Source organism: Rhinoraja longicauda, chromosome 28, assembly GCF_053455715.1.
Source record: "Rhinoraja longicauda isolate Sanriku21f chromosome 28, sRhiLon1.1, whole genome shotgun sequence".
Classification (NCBI taxonomy): Eukaryota; Metazoa; Chordata; class Chondrichthyes; order Rajiformes; family Arhynchobatidae; genus Rhinoraja; species Rhinoraja longicauda.
The window spans coordinates 7,899,867-7,920,127 of record NC_135980.1 but is presented as its reverse complement, the minus strand read 5'-3'; the positions used below and the strand labels follow the sequence as shown (position 1 = coordinate 7,920,127).

Below are 20,261 nucleotides of genomic sequence, written 5' to 3'. Positions count from 1 at the left end.
ACAAAAATTATTGCCTGTTATTGTCTGAAGAAGGGTCTCGACCCGAAACGTCACCCACTCCCTCTCTCCTAGATGCTGCCTGACCTGCTGAGTTACTCCAGCATTTTGTGATACCTTCGATTTCTACCAGCAGTTATATCTGCAGTTATTTTCCTACACGTGAAGCATGTTCCTTTTCGTTTAGTTCAGAGATACAGCGCAGAAACAGGCCCTTCAGCCCACCGAGTCCGAGCCGACCAGCGATCCCAGCATATGAACACTATCCTACACAGACCAGGGACAATTTACATTTATACCAAACCAATTGACTACAAACCTTGGAGAAACCCCACGCAGGTTACAGGGAGAACGTACAAATACAAACTCCGTACAGAAAGCACCTGTAGTCAGGATCACCCTCGGGTCTCTGGCGCTGTCAGACTGTAAGGCAGCAACTCTATCACTGGGCTGCCATGCCCCCCTTGTTATTGAAAAGAACTGGACAATAGTAATGATTTACACTGACTTAGTAGCAGGACCGTCACTGTATAAGTTCCTCACAGTTTACTGAAATGCAATGATTTTTTTTCTTTTCGTTTAGTTTAGAAATACAGCGCGAACACAGGTCCTTCGGCCCACTGTCACCACGCCAACCAGTGATCCCCGTACACTATCGCTATCCTACACACCAGGGACAATTTTACAATCTTTACCGAAGCCAATGAACTAACAAACCTGTATGTCTTTGTAGAGGAAACAGGAGCACCTGGGGTTAACCCACGCGGTCACGGGAAGAACATACAGACTCTGTACAGACAGCACCCATAGTCAGGATCAAACCCAGGTCTCTGGTGCTGTAAGGCAGCAATTCTACCACTGTGCCACGTGCTGCCCAGTGATGTCGTAACAGTCTAGAGATAATATTCCCTAATACAGCCAACTCTGATATTCAGTATAATGAAAATGTTTCTCAAACCCAGAGTGGCATTTAAAAGACCCTTGGTTAGGCATATGGATATGCAGGAAATAGAGGGATAGGGGTTATGTGCAGGTACATAAAAGGTAGTCTTAGTATCATGGTCGGCACAGACATTGTAGGCCATAGGGCCTGTTCTTGTGCTGTACTGTTCTATGTTCTGGATCAAAACCAGGTGCCTTTGCTTACAATGATTTTATTTGACACCTTTGTATGTATCACTACTGCATAAATAAGCTTCAATAAATGTGAAAAGTTTAATCACCTTTTAATGTACCCTTGATGTAGCCAGAGTATTGTTAATGCTCTCTTACTGTACTCTTGTTGTAATTAATATATTTCTTCAGTAATCCCACGGCATTCTCTCGAGGCGGGCTTGGAAGCGAAGCAAAGGCTTTTGAAACTGACAACATGGCTTTTTGAAAAATCACATGGAAAATCAATAGTCCACTGTAGTCTGAGGCAGGGGCTAGTCCAGGGTTAATTTATAGATTGCATATATGGTCAGCAGGGATGAATTGGGCTGAAGGGCCTGTTTCCATGCTGTATGACTCTTGATTCTAAGTAACAGCAGTGAAAGCTCTCTTATTATCTAACTACAGTACAAACATAAAAATAAGTTAATGTATTCATGTGTTTTACAAATGCCGTATTAAATAAAGAAATCCATTAAGTAACTATCTATTCGCTGTCGAGAACAAAATCGATATTAAACTCAGTTGGGTGACATCCAGGATTCACATTCCTGTTTTTTCATCGTTGAGCAATTTTTTTTCTCCATTATTTAAAAAAGAAATTGGAACCGACTCACAATTATTTTTGGAGGTTTGTTCGAATGGATTTTATTCAATTAACGGAAATGTGCTTGAGGTTGGTTCGGCTGTTAATTGTGGTTCTTGGCAGACAGTCAGGGCTTCAGAAGACAACTAAACTACTGGAGCATGCAAGGGAGTGAAATTCTCATTGGAACAAGTGAAGGGCAAGTGTAATGACACCTGGTGAATCAAACAGGGGGCTCAGTTAAAAAAGATATGCTGGATAATCTTTTCATTTTAGATTGATGATAAGGCAACTTTGAAATGTTGACTTTGAAAAGGAATTAAAATTAAACTTCCCTTCATGTCACCTCTCTCTCTCTCTCTCTTTGGCTCTCCTCTTCTGATGACAGATTTAATAGGAAGGTTAGAAATACCGCCAGACTCTACTTAGTTTAGTTTAGAGACACAGCGCAGAAACAGGCTCTTTGGTCCACCGAGTCCGCGCCGACCAGCAATCCCCGCACACTAACACTATTCGACACAAACTAGGGACAACTTGCAATTTTACCAAGCTAATCGGCCTACAAACCTGCACGTGTTTGGAGTGTGGGAGGTAACCGGAGCACCTGGGGGAAACTCAGGGAGGAAGTACAAACTCCGTACACAGCACCCGTAGTTAGGATCAAACCCAGTTTTCTGGTGTTGTAAGGCAGCAACTATACTGCTGTGCCACCATGCCACCATGCCACCCTGCCATTTAATAAGTGAACCTGTCAATGTTAACATTCCACCTCCATACTCTCTGACTGAAAATCTACCAAAATCTTGAATACACTCCGTCACTGACCATCCGCACTTCTCTCCCTCAGAGAGTGCTAGATTTGTGACCCTTTGAAAAATGCAACTACTCTTGACTTCAGCCTAAATGGCTGACTGACTGCTTCTCTTGAGACCATGCCTTTTTAATGCAGTTGCTCCAGTCTGCGGAAGTGGTGTCTCAGTTTCTCTCCTGACAATCCGTCAAAGGAAATCCTGCATACATTTTCCACATCTAACAATAGCCCAGAGCCCTACTTGTTTTCATTGCCACTGGGCCAATGAAGCCTTCTGTATGGTTAGAAAGATTTTCAAAGCTCATAAGTCTCACCGTGCCATAGAGCCAGAGAAGAAGCATCTCAGTCAAAAATAATATTGTAATCATCACACAAACACACCACACACACACACACACACACGCACACGCACACGCACACACACACACACACACACATACATGCACGCACACACACACTCAAACACACACAAACACCTCACACACAAACACAAACACACACATGAAGACCAGGCACACACCTCACACACACACATTTTAATATGTTAACAATCAAACTTCAAACATTTAGAGTCATTGAGTCATAGAGCTGTACAGCATGAAAACAGGCCCTTCGGTCCACCTTGTCCATGCTGACCAAGTTGGCATATTGGGCTTGCCTGCATTTGGCCCATAACCCTCCAAAGCCTTCTTATCCATATGCCTGTCCAAATGTCTTTTAAAAGTCATAATTGTATCTATTTTTAGAATCCTTTACCCCAATGGAAAAAAAACACGAGTGTTCTCTTTATCCATGCCCCTCGTGACCCTGTACACCTCAATAAGGTCACCCCTAAGCCTCTTGTTCATGTTGTAGGAACAGAATTAGGCCATTCGGCCCATCAAGTCTACTCCACCATTCTATCATGGCTGATTTATCTTTCCCTCTCAACCCCATTCTCCTGCCTTCTCCCCATAACCCTTGGCACCCTTACTAATCAAGAAGCTTCCTTCTCAGCTTCAAAGGAAAGAAAATCCTGGCCTATCCAACTTCTCCCTATAACTAGCCCAGAAGCCCATGCAGATCCTAGTGAATCTCTTCTGCATCTTTTCCTACTTAATGACATCGCTTTTTGTACGATTTGAATTTGTACACTTTGTCATCGTTTTATCTTACCTGAGGCATTTTCTCTATTTGAGCACATTGTTGTAGAGTTCTGGACTGTGCGGTTTTGGGAACCTTAATTAGTGTTGCCCCACACAGTTGGGTTCAGACCATCAACAGAGGAGACAATTGTCTCCACTGCACAAATGTAAAAAGCCCCTTCTCACCCCATGCCATGCCATTCCCCTCCCCCAAAGCAGATCAAATCTGAACGGTTAAAGTCCATGAGTGGTAATGTAAATTAATTGCACTTGGTTTATAAAGTATCCAAATCTTCCAAAGAAATCTCCGCGGATCACACCAAACTTACATTTCAACTGGTGTCTAACTGAAATCAGTGGGTGATAACCTCCTTGAGGTAATGTACTTGATTAGTACGGTTATGGGGAGAAAGCAGGAGAATGAGGTAGAGAGGGAAAGAAAGATAAGCCGTGATTGAATGGCGGAGTAGATTAGATGGGCCGAATGGTTTACTTCTATTCCTAGGGCATGAATTTGAGGGAACTCCTTTGATTTGATCCAGACTCAGTCCACATTCTAGCTCTCGAATTGTGCTTCATCTTTAGTATCAGGAGGACACATAATCCGCTTTGCAACATTGCTAATTGTGTAATGTGAATATGCCATCAATGACCTTTCTCACCATCTTCTCTTTGAAAGGCTGTCAGGCCTATATTTCTCTCTTATTATAACCAAGTCCTCAAAAGGTCAGTCCAGTGGATTTTTTCTGTGTTGGTTCCCTGATCTAAATACCTCCACTTGCTCTCTGTGTCCGGAAATGAATACAAAACACTCATTGCATACTTTCCAATTAACGAAATGCCCGCTGGATTCTCAAGAAAGTAACTTTGTTATCTTTAGTTGATCCTTAATATAGATCAGTCAAATTTAATTTGATTGGAAGATCCTTCTTATCACTCAACTGGTAATTCCAGAATTTCCCTGATATGTACTCCTTTCAAAAGGACACAAAAGTACTGGAGTAATTCAGTGGATCAAGCAACATCTCTGGGAAACATGGATAAGCGACGTTTCAGGACAGGACCCTTCTTCAGATCCACTGAGTAACATCCAGCACTTTGTGCCCTTTTGTTTGAGCCAGTAGGTACTGGCATATCCTCGTTTCTAGATAAAAATTCTTCTCACATTGTCTCAGAGTTAAATATTCAGTTTGCTCTGTTAGATGTGCTAACAGTAGTCTACTAATTTCTCTCATAATCACACATACCAGTTTCAATGCTATTCCGTAACGAAACATTGCCCCTTGTATCTTAGGAGATATAATGTGCACTTTCCTGAATTTTATTTTAAGCTCCACTTATATACTATACCAAGCTGATTTTGGAACGAGCCCCTTGAAGTTTATTTTTCCCTTCCAACACATCAGTACCATATGTGTTTATAAACCTTTTGCATTAAGTTCAAATCAAGACACAAGTGTAAAAGGAAATTCTTTCAGTGCTTCTTCTGTTACAATAGAAGCTGCTCAGATGGTACCTTCTGTCCAGTTTCACATGCATTCTCAAGTCTTGTCTTGTTATATGACAGGTTTTCCTGTCTTGTTATAGGATAGGTTTTCATGCAGAAATGTGTGCAAGGTTACGTTGGAGCAAAGATGTTCCTAACATTGTGAAAGTTTACATGGATACCACTTCTCAAAGAGAATCAAAGTCAGGCAGGGTATGCCTGCTGAGAAACAATGCTCATCACTGTTTACTTACCTACTTATTATTACGTGGAAGGATGTAAATCAGCCCATCTAGTCAATGCCATCTCGCAGCAGACAATCCCATTTTTCCCTTTCCCTCTGTTGCCCTGCAACTTATTCGCTCGCATGTGTCCTCTTTCTGGTGTTTTTACCACTTAACCTAGACTGAAGGGCAACTTACAGTAGCTAACCCTACGAGATGTCAGCAGAAAATGAAAGGAGCCTTTGCGATCGCAGGGTGATTGTCCTGACATGCAGCAGCCAAGGTGAAGACATAAACCAATTCCCTGCAACGGTGAGATAACATGGGAGGACAAAGGTTCAAGGTGAAGGGGAAAAGATGTAATAGGAATCTGAGGGGTAACTTTTTCACACAGAGGGTAGTAAATGTGTGGACCAAGCTGCCAGAAGAGGTAGTTGAGCCAGGCACTATCCCGACATTTAAGAAGCTGTTAGACAGGTACATGGATGGGACAGGTTTGGAGGGATATGGACCAAAAGTTGGCAGATGGGACTAGTGTAGCTGGGACATGTCGGCCGGTGTGGGCAAGTTGGGCCAGAGGGCCTGTTTCTACACTGTATCACTCGATGACTTCAACAGCACTAACTGCTGCAACACTAGCACTCAATTACTCTATTATCATACATTTAACCTTCAAACGTAAAAGTCTCTGAAGCATTGTTTATGGTAATATAATAGGAGAAAAGGGCATAATCTTACCATACACATCACACTTTTATGAAAATGTGTGATGACTGATGCTATTTCACCAAGGATATTACAGATCTCAGCTTCCAGTAGATGTATACAATTTCATATTTTTTTATTATTTATTTCATATTTCATATACAGCGCGGAAACAGGCCTTTTCGGCCCACCAAGTCCGCACCGCCCAGCGATCCCCGCACATTAACACTATCCTACACACACTAGGGACAATTTTTTTACATTTACCCAGTCAATTAACCTACATACCTGTACGTCTTTGGAGTGTGGGAGGAAACCGAAGATCTCGGAGAAAACCCACGCAGGTCACGGGGAGAACGTACAAACTCCGTACAGTGCAGCACCCGTAGTCAGGATCGAACCGGAGTCTCCGGCGCTGCATTCGCTGTAAGGCAGCAACTCTACCGCTGCGCCACCGTGCCGCCATAAATATCGAGTAAATATATAGATTATATTAATGTTCACAGTTGGCAGTTGTTCTCCTCCAGGCTAAGACTTTGAACGATTATCTTGTGTCATTATTTTGATCTTTATGCAGATGCCATTTTGGTTGAACCCTATGTGCTGGCTCGAAGGGCCGAAAAGCCTCCTCCTGCACCTATTTTCTATGTGTGCATTGAGCAGGCTTAAAGAAAATACCTAAACTTCCGGAAGCAATAAATTCAGCATCCGCCTTTATTGTCTGTTGACCATTTAGTTTAGCACAGCATGGAAACAGGCCCTTCGGCCCACCAAATCCATACTGACCCCCACACTAAATTCCATGCTATCCCACTTTTGCATCTTACACACTAGGGCCCATGGGCAGTTCACTGATTTCTGGGAGAAGTCCTGGAATTGATGTGTCAAATGGTTTCTTTACTTTAGACCTTAGACGAGATGCAGCCTGTGCCGACCAACAATCAGCTGTACACTAGTTCTGTCCCTACAAGGTAGGGACAATTTACAATTTTACCAAATCCAGTTTAACCTACAAACCATTGATGTGTGGAAGGAAACTGAAGCACCAAGAGGAAACCCCCTTGGTCAGAGGGAAAGTGTTATCCGAGAAACCTAAGCTAAACTAAAAGCGCGGCACAGTGGTGCAGCGGTAGAGTTGTTGCCTTACAGCACCAGAGACCCGGGTTCGGTCCCGACTAAGGGTGCTGTCGGTATGGAGTTTGTACATTCTCCCCGTGACCTGTGTGGGTTTTATCCGGGAGCTCCGGTTTCCTGCTTCACAACAAAGACATACAGGTTTGTAGGTTAATTGGCTTGGTAAAATTGTAAATTGTCCCTAATGTGTGTAGGGTAGCATTAGTGTGCAGGTATCGCTGCTCGGCACGGACTCAGTGGGCCGAGAGGCCTGTTTCCGCGTTGTATCTCGAAACTAAAATTAATAAACTCCACACAGACGGTCAGGATAGTCAGGATCGAACCTGGGTCTCTGACGCCGTAAGGAAGCAACACTACCACTGCACCAGTGTTGCCCAGAGGCCAATTCTCTGAATGCATTCAAGAGAGATCTAGATAGAGCTCTTAAGGATAGTGTAGTCAGGGGGTATGGGGAGAAGGCAGGAACGGGGTACTGATTGAGAATGATCAGCCATGATCACATTGAATGGCGGTGCTGGCTCGAAGGGCCGAATGGCCTCCTCCTGCACCTATTGTCTATTGTCGCCGCCCATGTACAATATTAAGCAGACATTACCAACGGCCGAACACACGCCTATCATCGTCCTACCTTTTCTTGGTACTGACGGCGCGAGGAATCCAAGGACTGGATGAGAGCAGTGGCGTGACCAATGAACATGGCGTAGCAGGTGGCACCCACTATCATGCTGAGCATTGTCAGCCAGATGTCGGACATGCTTTCCGGAGCATGACGTCCATACCCAATGCACAGCATGTGGCTCATGGCTTTAAACAGCGCAAAGGAGTAGAGCTCGCTCCAAGAATCATTCTGTGGAGGAAAGAAGAATGAAAACGGCAAATCAAAAAAATGGAAAATACCTATTAATTACATTTGGTGGGGGAATGAACTGCAGATGCTAGTTTACACCAAAGATAGACACAAAATGCTGGAGTAACTCAGCGGGGGGACAGGCGGCATCTCTGGAGAGAAGGAATGGGTGACATTTCGGGTCGAGGCCCTTCTTTCCTGTAGTTTAGTTTAGTTTAGTTTAGTTACAGCGTGGAAACAGACCCTTCGGCCCACCGAGCCTGTGTCAAAACAATCACCCCGTGCAGAGGTTCTATCCAACACACTCGGGACAATTTGCAGAAGCCAATGAACCTCCAAACCTGCACGTGTTTGGAATGTGGGAGGAAACCGGAGCACCCCGGAGAAAACCCACGCAGTCACAGGGAGGAACGTGCAAATTTCATACAGGCAGCACCCGCAGTCGGGATTGAACCCACGACTCTGGCGCTGTAAGGCAGCAGCTCTACCGCTGTGGTCGTCGTTGCCCCCATTTGCACTTTTGACATTTGAAAGTCAGAAGCCAGCCAATTATAAAAAGGCCATTGCTACTTAACCTGATATATTAAGATATGAAAAGGTATGAAAAAGAAGATTACAGTTGACAGGAGATTATGGTCAAAGCAAAAGGCAGCCAAGAAAGGGTGAAGAGCATTTGAAAGCCTCATATATCATCTTCCCGATGGGATTACTGATTCTGGATAAGAGAGCACCCCTTGAACAAGTATTGGACAATGGAAAAAGGATAAATCACTGCATAGAGATTGATGAATCTTTATGAGTGGCTTTATTCGATGTCAGCAACAAACACTATTGCCTTTAAAGAGAAAAAAGGTGAGTGCCTGGAATGTACTGTTGGGGCTGGTGGTTGAGGCAGATAAAATAATGTCTTTCAAGAGTCTTTTGGATAGGCATATGGATATGCAAGGAATGGAGGGAAATGGATTATGGGCATGTAGATAAGAGATGGCCTTCCTTCATGTTCGGCACAGACATTGTGGGCCGAACGGCCTGTTCTGGCACACTCTATGCTGCACACACAGAGATGGCAGCATGAAAATTCTGGTTGCGTTTGTAGTGCAGGAGTATAGGAGCTCTGCACTGTCAGAGGTACCACCATTCAATCAGACATTAAAGCAAAGCGATATCTGACCTCTCAGGTAATTGCATGAAATCTGAAGGCATTATGTTCAAGTGTGCCGCGCATGAATATTACCAGAGACCCGCTTCATCTATATACTAAAACTCTCGTTTGTTATCTTGTTTGTGACTGAACTTCAGCCAAAATGGTACACGATAGCATGACAATTTTAAGCCCACCTTACTCACCATTGTCACTTTAGTGATAATGCAAGTAGTTTTATTGAAATTGGTGTTATATTTTTTAAGTTATTCACATTTTAAAGTTTAAAAGGCAGGGAGGGGAGGGGAGGAGGGAGGAGGGAGAGGGGAAGGGGGGAGTGGGGGAGAAGGCCGAGGGGAGGGAGGGTTGAGGAGAAAGGGGAGGGGGGGAGGACAGGGTGCTGCACCAATGCAGGAGAGGTTTGGGCCCAACGGGTCCATTTGGTCTAGTATATGGATAAAAAGCAGGAGCAGGGTAGTGATTGTGGATGATCAGCTATGATCATATTGAATGGTAGTGCTGGCTCGAAGGGCTGAATGGCCTACTCCTGCACCTATTTTCTAAGTTTCTATGTTTCTTGTGCTGTACTGTTTTATATTCTACTGGCGCTTATTTAATTATTGATCCAAGTTTAAAATATCTTTAAAAATTCCTGCTTGATCCAAACAGCTCAGTGGTTTAACTGAAGCGGATGCCAATGGTTTCAATATATCAGGCAAGCTCTTTGTAAGATGTGCTCAGAGAGAAAGAAATAAACGATAAAGAAATTAGATGTCTTCATATTTAACACTCTTTGAACTTTATTTTTAAAGCAGCTTTGCTTTCAACTTGAAAATGCCAAAGTCTCAACTACACCGAGTTTTTTACCATAGGGTTAACTTCAGTTGAATCAATTACAAAATGAGGATTGGACAATTCCAATTATCTTATCGAAACAAAGAACTGCAGGTGCTGGTTTACACAAAAAGAGACCAAGTGCCGGAGTAACTCAGCAGGTCGGGCAGCATCCCTGGAGGACATAGATAGGTGACATTTCGGGCAGAACTCTTTTTCAGACTGATTATGGTGGGACGGGGGAAGTGAGAACAAAACAGGTCAAATCAAGGCTGGCAACAGATGACCTCAGGCCTGATTCAACCTGATATATAGCCTGATCAGGTCCCCTGATGGGCTGTTTGATTTTCCATTAATTTTTCTATTTCTATTTTTCCATTTATTTATTGTTCAGGATTTGAGCATTAGGGAAAGGTCAGCATTTACTGCACTTTTATTATTGTCCTTGATATGGTAATGGTGAGATGCCTTCTTGAACTGCTGCAGTCCTTCTGAAGTGTCCCAACCCGAAAAGGTCATCTATCGATATTCTCCAGGGATGCTGCCTGACCCGCTGAGCTACTCCAGCACTTTATGTCCTTTCCAATTATCTTATGCTGAGCTACATTTTCACCTAATGCTCTAAGCCTCTTGAGCTAGAATGGACCATGTTAATTTTGTTGATAGAATAATTTAGGTTGCAGTCTTTTAAAAAAAAACACAAAAAAATTCACTACCAGGAAACAAGCTTGAAAAGCATTTTGATAGCACTTTGGGAAGATTACTGATACATGCAACAAACATCTTTGCACCACATTTAATTCATGCCTTAGGCTGAAATGGCATGTGGGAAATCAATATAATGCAATATTTATATGGAGTGAATAATTTCCATTTTGTCATTTTCAGATACCAAGCCTTCATCTACTTGGAAGTATTAAAGTTGATAGGAAACTGAGGACAAAAAGCATTCAATGTCATTGAATCTATTACCTGCAATATATATGTCCAATCTCTCAGTCAAATGGGATAGAAGGTTTGGACATTTGTAAATGGAGATTGAAATTTAAAAATAATCACTGGTTCTTGGATTCTTGTGGTACAACTTTAACATTGTGCGGGGATCGCTGGGCGGCACGGACCCGGTGGGCCGAAGGGCCTGTTTCTGCGCTGTATCTCTAAATCTAAATCTAAAAAAACATTAATGCTATTAGGTAGGGATTATTTTCATAATAATGCAAGTGCTTTCAGTCTAAATAATGAAAATTTAAAGAAAACTACAGATGCTGGATACCTGAAATAAAAAGCATTAAATTTTAGAAATACTTGTGGCCCTCACAAGTGCCAAAGACATGGGTTCAATCTTGACTTTGGGTGCTGTCCGTATGGAGTTTGCACGTTCCCCTGTGACCGCGTGGGTTTCCTTCAGGTGCTCTGTTTCCTCCCATTTCCCAAAGACCTATGAATTTTGTAGGTTAATTTGCCTCTGTAAATTGCCTCTTAATGTGTAGGGATTGGATGTGAAAATGGGATAACATAGAACTAGCGTGAACGGGTGATGGACGGTCAGTATGGCTTTGGTGGACCAAAGGGTCTGTTTCCATGCTGTGTCTTTCAATCAATTTTAAGTTGATGACCCCCTTATCAGTCCCTCCTTATCCCAGTTCTCCTTTCCTCAGGTGCTGCCTGACCTGCTGAGTGTTTCTAGTGATTTTATAAATAATCCACTCTCGATGGCAAATTTATTTGTGATTCTTTAAATAGTATGGGGGCCCAAAGATGAGATGGTGGAAAAATATTATTTCCAAATGGAAATGAATGTTGGTATTTAGTGGGGCCAAGTCTCCATCTGATTCCACAGAAATAAAGTTTAGTTTAGTTTAGTTTAGTATTGTCACGAGTACCGATGTACAATGAAAAACATTTTTGTTGCGTACTATTCAGTCAGTGGAAAGACTATACTTGATTACAATCAATCCGTCCACAGTGGTAGAATTAAATAAAGCTAACTTTACTGATGTGGTCTGCGGACATTGGGTAGAATATATAGGAAACATTCTCCATTCAGTACGTTCTAAAATAACAATCATCTTGGTTGCATTAGGGACAAACTCACTATCTGTTACTGGGGTGAGTTCTACCCTCCCACCTCTGGCGTGGAAGAGAGTTGCAGCAGTCAGAGGGGTGATAAGATGACGTGACCTTCAAAAGATATTTGGGCAGATGTATAGGGAGATGGATTCCTCATGGTTTAGAGGAATATGGGCCAAATGTAAGCAAATGGGACCAGCCCAAAATGCTATCTTGGTCACCATGGGCAGGATGGGCCAAAGGGCCTGTTTTGGTACTGTATAACTCCACGATGCTAATACTCTGATGAGGCTGAAAGTTAGGTCCCATTATTTACACCATGGCCTCTGATCACAGCCCTTCTGATTTGATTAGAATAAAGCTTTTCACCGTATCGCGGTACATGTGACAATAATAAACCAGTACCAATGTTATTTTGTTGTACTTGGCTTCATCCTAGTGGGCAAGTCAAAGTAGGAGCTTTAGGTGTAGGTTTATTATTGTCATGTGTACCAAGGCAGAGTGGAAACTTTTGTTCTGCATGTTGTAGACAAAATCCAATGTTGCAAGAGGATAGAGATGAATTGGGCAGCACCCTACCTTATGGAGTAGTTGTAAATGGACCATTGATAGCTGGTGTGGACAAAGGGGCTACAGAATGTTATATCTCTCCATGACTTTTGGACAAACGGTTACCTCACGGAAAAAAAAACAAAATTCAGAAAACACTTCACCCATCTGCCCACTCACCCATCTGCCCCCTCACCTGTATCACCTTGCCAGACTTTTCCCCACCCCAGCACTCTTTTCCAGTTTTCTCCCCCCTTCGCCATCAGTCTGAAGAAGGGTCCTGACCCGGAACATCACCTGTCCATTCCCCCCAAAAATGCCGGCAGACCTGTTGAGTTCCAACAGAACGGCACAGTGGCGCAGTGGTAGAGTTGCCGCCTTACAGCGCTTGCAGCGCCGGAGACCTGAGTTCGATCCCGACTACGGGTGCTGCCTGTACAGAGTTTGGACATTCGTTTCGTGATCGCGTGGGTTTTTCTCCGACATCTTTGGTTTCTTTCCACACTCCAAAGACGTACAGGCTTATAGGTTAATTTGCTTGGGTTTGCATACTTGGTATAAGTGTGAATTGTCCCTAGTGTATGCAGGATTGTGTTAATGTGCGGGGATCGCTGGTCGGTGCGGACTCGGTGGGCTGAAGTCCTGTATCTCTAAACTAAACTACACTTTGTGTTTTCAATTTCAAAATTCATTTAGAGAATTTAGAGGGCGTCGTAGTGGCGCAACACTAGAGTTGCTGCCTTACAGTACCAGAGACCCGGGCTCGATACTGACTACAGGCACTGTCTATACGGAGTTTGTACATTCTCCCTGTGACCACATGGGATTTCTCTGGGTGCTCCAGTTTCCTCCCACACTCCAAAGTCGTATAGGTTTAATTAGCTTCGGTAAGCTGTAAAAGATTGCCCCTAGTGTGTGTAGGTTAGTGTAATCGCTGGTCGGGCCTGTTTCCGTGCTGCATCTCTAAACTGTAAACTCTAAAGTCTAAATTACCAGTTATCTGCCATTTTCAATTATCGCCATGAGAACATCTTGATGAAGGCAAATAATAGAAATCTTCAGTGAACGCAAAAGAGGGCAAAGAGAATTAGTGATGTTAGAAATCCTGATGTTTAGAACTCAGAAGGCGTTCTCTCCTACCACTATGCCCAAGCCAGAAGGGACTATTTTAGTTTTAATGCAATGCAACATGAAGTCTGAGCTGCTGGTAGGGCAATCCGATCGGATTCACTTACTTTAATTATGGTGAAGTCTCATCTTCACAGCATGGGTAAGGAGAAGTTATTTTCTTATTTAATATTATAAAGCATGCTCTGAAGAAAATATTGCATAATTACAGTCTATCCTAAGTCACATTTGTAGAGATGAAATGATTTGCTTGTTAAATGAAATTTTATTGCTATTGGCAATGGTCTCTTGTTGCAATTAAATCAGATCATACTATACCTGAGCATACTCATGCACAACAGTGTGCCAAGTACAACAGGTCGTGCAAAGAGGAAAATACCAAAGCGTAGAAAATAGTGTTACAGCATTGCAGTGTTCCAGTTACAGGGATCATCATACATTTGTGTTCATGCCAACCTACTGATCAATTCCCCACCCATCACCATATTCTTTGGAAAGGGACTACTTCGTCACAATGAATTAACCAGGACCTGTTACAGACATGAAGATTAGCATCAGGTAGCTTTTTAACATTCAGTTTGGTGCATGAAGATATTGATTTCTCAAATCCTCACACATCCCTACTATAATGGGGCAGCACAGTGGTGCAGCAGTAGAGTTGCTGCCTTACAGTGCCAGAGATCCTGGTTCGATTCTGAATACCGGTGCTGTCTGTGCGGAGTTTGTACGTTCTCCCCATGACCTGCGTGGGTTTTCTCCGGGTGCTCTGGGTTCCTCCCACACACTAAAGACATACAGGTTTGTATAAGAAAATAACTGCAGATGCTGGTACAAATCGAAGGTATTTATTCACAAAATGCTGGAGTAACTCAGCAGGTCAGGCAGCATCTCAGGAGAGAAGGAATGGGTGACGTTTCGGGTCGAGACCCTTCTTCAGACTGATGTCAGGGGGGCGGGACAAAGGAAGGATATAGGTGGAGACAGGAAGACAGAGGGAGATAGGGGGAGGGGAAGAGAGGGACAGGGGAACTACATAAAGTTGGAGAAGTCGATGTTCATACCACTGGGCTGCAAGCTGACCAGGCGAAATATGAGGTGCTGTTCCTCCAATTTCCGGTGAGCCTCACTATGGCACTGGAGGAGGCCCATGACAGAAAGGTCAGACTGGGAATGGGAGGGGGAGTTGAAGTGCTCGGCCACCGGGAGATCAGTTTGGCCAACGTGGACCGAGCGCAGGTGTTGAGCGAAGCGATCGCCGAGCCTGCGCTTGGTTTCGCCGATGTAAATAAGTTGGCATCTAGAGCAGTGGATGCAATAGATGAGGTTGGAGGAGGTGCAGGTGAACCTCTGTCTCTCCCTGGCTTCAGTAAAATTGTAAATTGTTCCTAGTGCATAGGTTAGTGTTAATGTGCGAGGATCGCTGGTTTGCGCGGACTCGGCGGGCTGAAGGGCCTGTTTCTGTGCTGTATCTCTAAACTCTAATCTGGATTTGGGGATGGGGACATAGGAAAAATATTCCTATTTTTTTAATAGGAAAATTCAAAAATTGAAATTTTCAAATTTGAAATTGAAAATTCAATGTTCATACCGGTAAATGGTAAACTACCCAAGTGGAATATGAGGTGCTGCACCTCCAGTTTGCATGTGGCCTCAAACTGGCAATGGAGGAGGCCAAGGACAGAAAGGCCAGCCAAGATTACAAAATAATGGTTCATATTAAAGCTAAATTTTCACTTACCACCATATGATTTAATGACACCCAACAATCTTTTGGAAAGTCTTGTAGCAAGGGCACCAGAAACTGTAGACATCCATCCCAGTGGCACAGGAGAAGCATCATTCCAATAAGATTAAATATTCTCATCACTGCACTGGCAAGGTCATAAGTCATGTGGAATATCTTTTGGCAAGAGAAAGAAGTGTAGATATAATTACAGTCTTTGCTTTCATGTTCCAAAACATTGCCACGCAAAGAGATAATTGGAAAGTAAAAAGCAAATGTGAAAATTTGCACAAACGCCCTCTATAAAGCAACTAAAATTAAAATCTGGCAATTAACACCAGAGCCTTCAATTGTTAATCGGCTTAAATTAATGGTTGCTTTATTCACAAAGATAACCATAAGCATTTATTAATTCCAACAAATTCAGATGCACTAACGTTACACAAAATTATAATCTCTGCAGATGCTGTGCACAATTATTTCTAAATAAAGAATAATACAAATTATCATATTATTAATATTACAATAAAAACCAAATAAATATTACATGGAGTGAGCGAAGCAATAATATTCATTACACATATAACATGTTTCCAATTGCAACTTAAGAAAGTCTTGTATTAATTGAGCACTGATATAGAACTAATATTAATCTAAAATATTTATTGCAACCTTTATATGGTTTCTAAATATCTTAAGCCTGGCCAAGAAAACAATTAGAAATACCTTCTTAATTCAAATTTAAATAAGTCGATCAGAAAGTAGATAGATGGATAGACAGACGGGCAGACAGGCAGGCAGGCAGGCAGGCAGGCAGACAGGCAGACAGACAAACAGGCAGGCAGGCAGGCAGACAGGCAGGCAGGCAGGCAGGCAGGCAGGCAGGCAGACAGACAAACAGGCAGGCAGGCAGGCAGGCAGGCAGGCAGACAGGCAGACAGACAGACAGACAGACAGACAGACAGACAGACAGACAGACAGACAGACAGACAGACAGACAGACAGACAGACAGACAGACAGACAGACAGACAGACAGACAGAACATTTAAGAAGCATAAAGACATTTTGTATAATTTAAGTATACTAATAAACTGTTATGTATTGCCTTTTCCTGGGTTGTTATTTGCATAATCTGAAATTGAATTAAATATAGCTATCCATGTACTGACTTGCTTCAGTTTGCTCGGCAGCTTAATTATTATACATTTTTGCCTCTAATGATTCCCAGCAAATCTTTCACAATATATATCTTTGTTGTGAGTATAGTTTAAAATAAAATGCCATTCAAATAAGTGCTTCAATGTTTAGAAGACACAGTTATATCAGATTGTAAAGAAAATTAATGAAAATTTACACAATGGGATTATGTTCTGCTGCAATTTCCAAAATTGGAACAGACAGTACCACATGGGAGGCTGATATCACACAGCGTGAAAACATTAACATGAAGTTCAAACGTTCATGGCGAGCTGTATAGGACTTTGGGTCGGCCACATGTGGAGCATTGCGTGCAGTTCTGGTTGCCTCATTACAGAAGAGATGGGGAGGCTTTGGAGGGGGTGCAGAGGAGGTTTAGCAGAATGCTGCCTGAATTAGAGGACTCCAGCTACAGGGGGAAGTTGAATAAACTTGGGATTATTTGCTCTAGAACATCGGAAGATGAGGGAAGACTTGATAGAAGTGTATACAATTATGAGAGGCATGGACATGGTAGACAGTCAGAACCTTTCCCCCAGGGGGGGAATGTCCAACACCAGAGGGCATAATGATAAGGTGAGAGGGGGAATGTTTATTGGAGATGTGCAGGTACGTTATTTTACACAGAGAATGCCGGGAAAGCACTGCCAGGGGTGGTGGTGGAAACAAATATTATAGTGGCGTTTAAGAAGCTTTTAGAGGAAGGATGTGCTGGCTCTAGAGAGGGCACAGAGGAGGTTTACAAGAAAGGTCTCAGGAATTAGTAGGTTAACCTATGATAAGCGTTTGTCGGCACTGGGCCTGTACTCGCCAGAGTTTAGAAGAATGAGGGGGGACCTGATGGAAACATACAGAATAGTGGAAGGCTTGGATAGAGTGGATGTGAAGAGGATGGTTCCACTAGTGGGAGAGTCCAGCACTAGAGGTCATAGCCTCAGAATGAAAGGACGTTCTTTTAGGCAGGAGATGAGGTGAAATTTCTTGAGTCAGAGGGTGGTGAATCTGTGGAATTATTTGCCACAGAAGGCTATGGAGGCCAAGTCAGTGGATATTTTTAAGACAGAGCTTGATGGATTCTTTATTAGTACAGGTGTCAGAGGTTATGGGGAGAAGGCAGGAGAATTGGGTTAGGAGGGAGAGATAAAGCAGCCATGATTGAGTGGCGGAGTAGACTTGATGGGCCGAATGGCCTAATTCTACTCCTATTCCTTACGACCATATGACCTTAGAGAGCCACATGGAAGTGCAGGGAATAGAGGGGTATGGGTCATGTCCAAGCAGATGAGAATCAGTTTAACCTGGCATCCTGTTCGGCACAGATATTATGGGCGGAAGACCCCGTTCCTGTGCTGTACTGTTCCATGTTCTCTGAGGAAGAACAACCAGTCCAGGAATTAAATGAAGAGGAAGTAGATTTTTTTGTTCCTAAACTACAAAAGAATTTCTTCCCTGACACTGGGTGCAATTCAGTGACCCTTTCACAAGTTTTAATTGTTAATAGATATGCCATTTCCCATTGTAACCAACATGATCTCAACTCAACACAAGCCTCCAGTGGACAGCAAGACCTTATTGAAAACTGCAGATCTGGGCATTCACAGCATCAAGCAGGCTGCAGGATGATTTGGTGGTAGGAAGATAGGTGGGATGTTGGAATAGGGGTGAAGAAATGGGATGGAAGTCCAATATAGCACTGACCGCTCCTCATTGCTACAAATATAATTTTCCAAGCTCCCTCTTGAGGCCTCTTTTTCAGGATCACGTTATTCCCTTCATCATGTATCTGTGTACTGTGGATGGCTTGATTGTGGTCATGTATTGTCTTTCCGCTGACTGGTTAGCACGCAACCAACACTTTTCACTCTACCTCGGTACACGTGACAATAAACTAAACTAACCTAAACTAACTCAGGAGACCCGCAAAATGGCAGATGCTGGAATCCTGAGAAAAACACAAAGTGTTCGTGGAACTTGGTGGGTCAGGCAGCACCTGCGGAGGGCAGGGATAGATGACGTTTCCATGCTGTAACTCTAAAGTCTAAAGTCTAGAGTCTAAGCCTTCCACCGTGTCTTGGTACATGAGACAATAATGAACTAAAAAATAGCAATAAGCTTGTGATGTTCAGGATAGAAGGTCACAGCTAATAGGGTGCTGAGAACTGTTCAAAATCTCTATCAATGATTTGGATGCGGGGATTGACTACGTTCAAGTTTGATGAAGAGACAAATAGAGTTGGGAGAAATAGGTAGGGAGGTGTCAGAGGATATATGAATGTTTGAGGACACGATCAATGGAATATAGCTTGGAAAATATGAAGTCAATGACTCTGGCAAACTCCCCCCCCCCCCCCCCCAAAAAAACAATATATATTATTGGTGAAAGATTAGAAAGGGTTGGTATTCAGAGAGATCTGGATAACATTTTGCGCAAATCACAGAAAGTTAACATGCAGGTGTGGCAAACAATCAGGAAGACATGTTGGTATGGACTTCGTTGTAAGAGGATTTGAATGCAAAAGGTACTGGAATTAGTTAGGGCATGGTGATAGTATATCTGGAATATGGTATTAAGGTCTATCCTCCAGAATATGGAAGGATATGCTTGCAAATATAATGAAGGGTGACCAGATTTTGAGAAAAGAGGTGTCACAATGATTAAAAGAAAATGCTGGAGTAACTCAGTGGGTCAGGCAGCAACTGTTTAGGGTTGTTTAGGATCGGGACCCTTCTTTAGTTTGAAGAAGCGTCCCAACCCGAAATGCTGCCTATCCATTCCCTCCATAGATGCTGCCTGACCCGCTGAGTTACTCCAACACTTTGTGCTTTGCTTGAGATTCCAGCATCTTCAGTTCCTCGTGTCAGAAAGGTTAACCAGGTTGATCTGTGGGATGGAAGGTTGTCAGATCAAGAATACAAAAAGTAGACTGGGCTGATGCACTCTAAGGCCAAGAAGCAAGATGCATGATTTTATTGAAATATCTAAATTCTTATTTGATAAGTTAAATGCAGTGATGATATTTCCCTTCACTGGGGTGTCTGGAACTAAGGGTCACAGTCACAAAATAAGAGGCAATGATAAACTGTGATGCATAGAAAGCTCTTCACATTGTGGGGCGTGAATCTTGTGGAGGCTCTGTCACTCGGCATATTGAAGATAGAGACCAATAGATTCTTACAGAGGCCAATTAATCCATACATCTTGTTAGAGGGATATGTCGTTAGTTAGGAAAGTGGTATTGAGGTAACAGATCAACCATGATGCTGTAGAATCAGGTGTAAGGGGGCTGTTTTGTCCAAGTCTGCTTATCTTTCTTACTAAATGAGGGGACATGCAGAAGACGAAGGTTTACTGAGTGACAGATAATGCTAGATGTCTTATTTCAGATATGATATGATATGAGAAAATAACTGCAGATGCTGGTACAAATCGATTTATTCACAAAATGCTGGAGTAACTCAGCGGGTCAGGCAGCATCTCGGGAGAGAAGGAATGGGTGACGTTTCAGGTCGAGATCCTTCTTCAGACTGATCATATGATATGATATGATCTAG

At 42.9% G+C, this 20,261-nt stretch overlaps 1 protein-coding gene across 2 annotated transcripts in view; it reads right to left on the bottom strand.

Annotated features, from left to right (window-relative positions):
• The window catches only part of hcn2b (hyperpolarization activated cyclic nucleotide-gated potassium channel 2b), a 119,635-nt gene that overhangs the window by 51,764 nt on the left and 47,610 nt on the right, over positions 1-20,261 (bottom strand). Inside the window, exons 3-4 of one of the 2 annotated variants that reach the window (XM_078423613.1) lie at positions 15,527-15,688; positions 7,848-8,066 (exon numbers count right to left, since the gene is read on the bottom strand). In XM_078423613.1, the coding sequence (XP_078279739.1) occupies positions 7,848-8,066; positions 15,527-15,688 (381 nt within the window). The remainder of the gene's footprint in view (positions 1-7,847; positions 8,067-15,526; positions 15,689-20,261) is intronic. The other variant, XM_078423614.1, reaches the window with a different exon arrangement.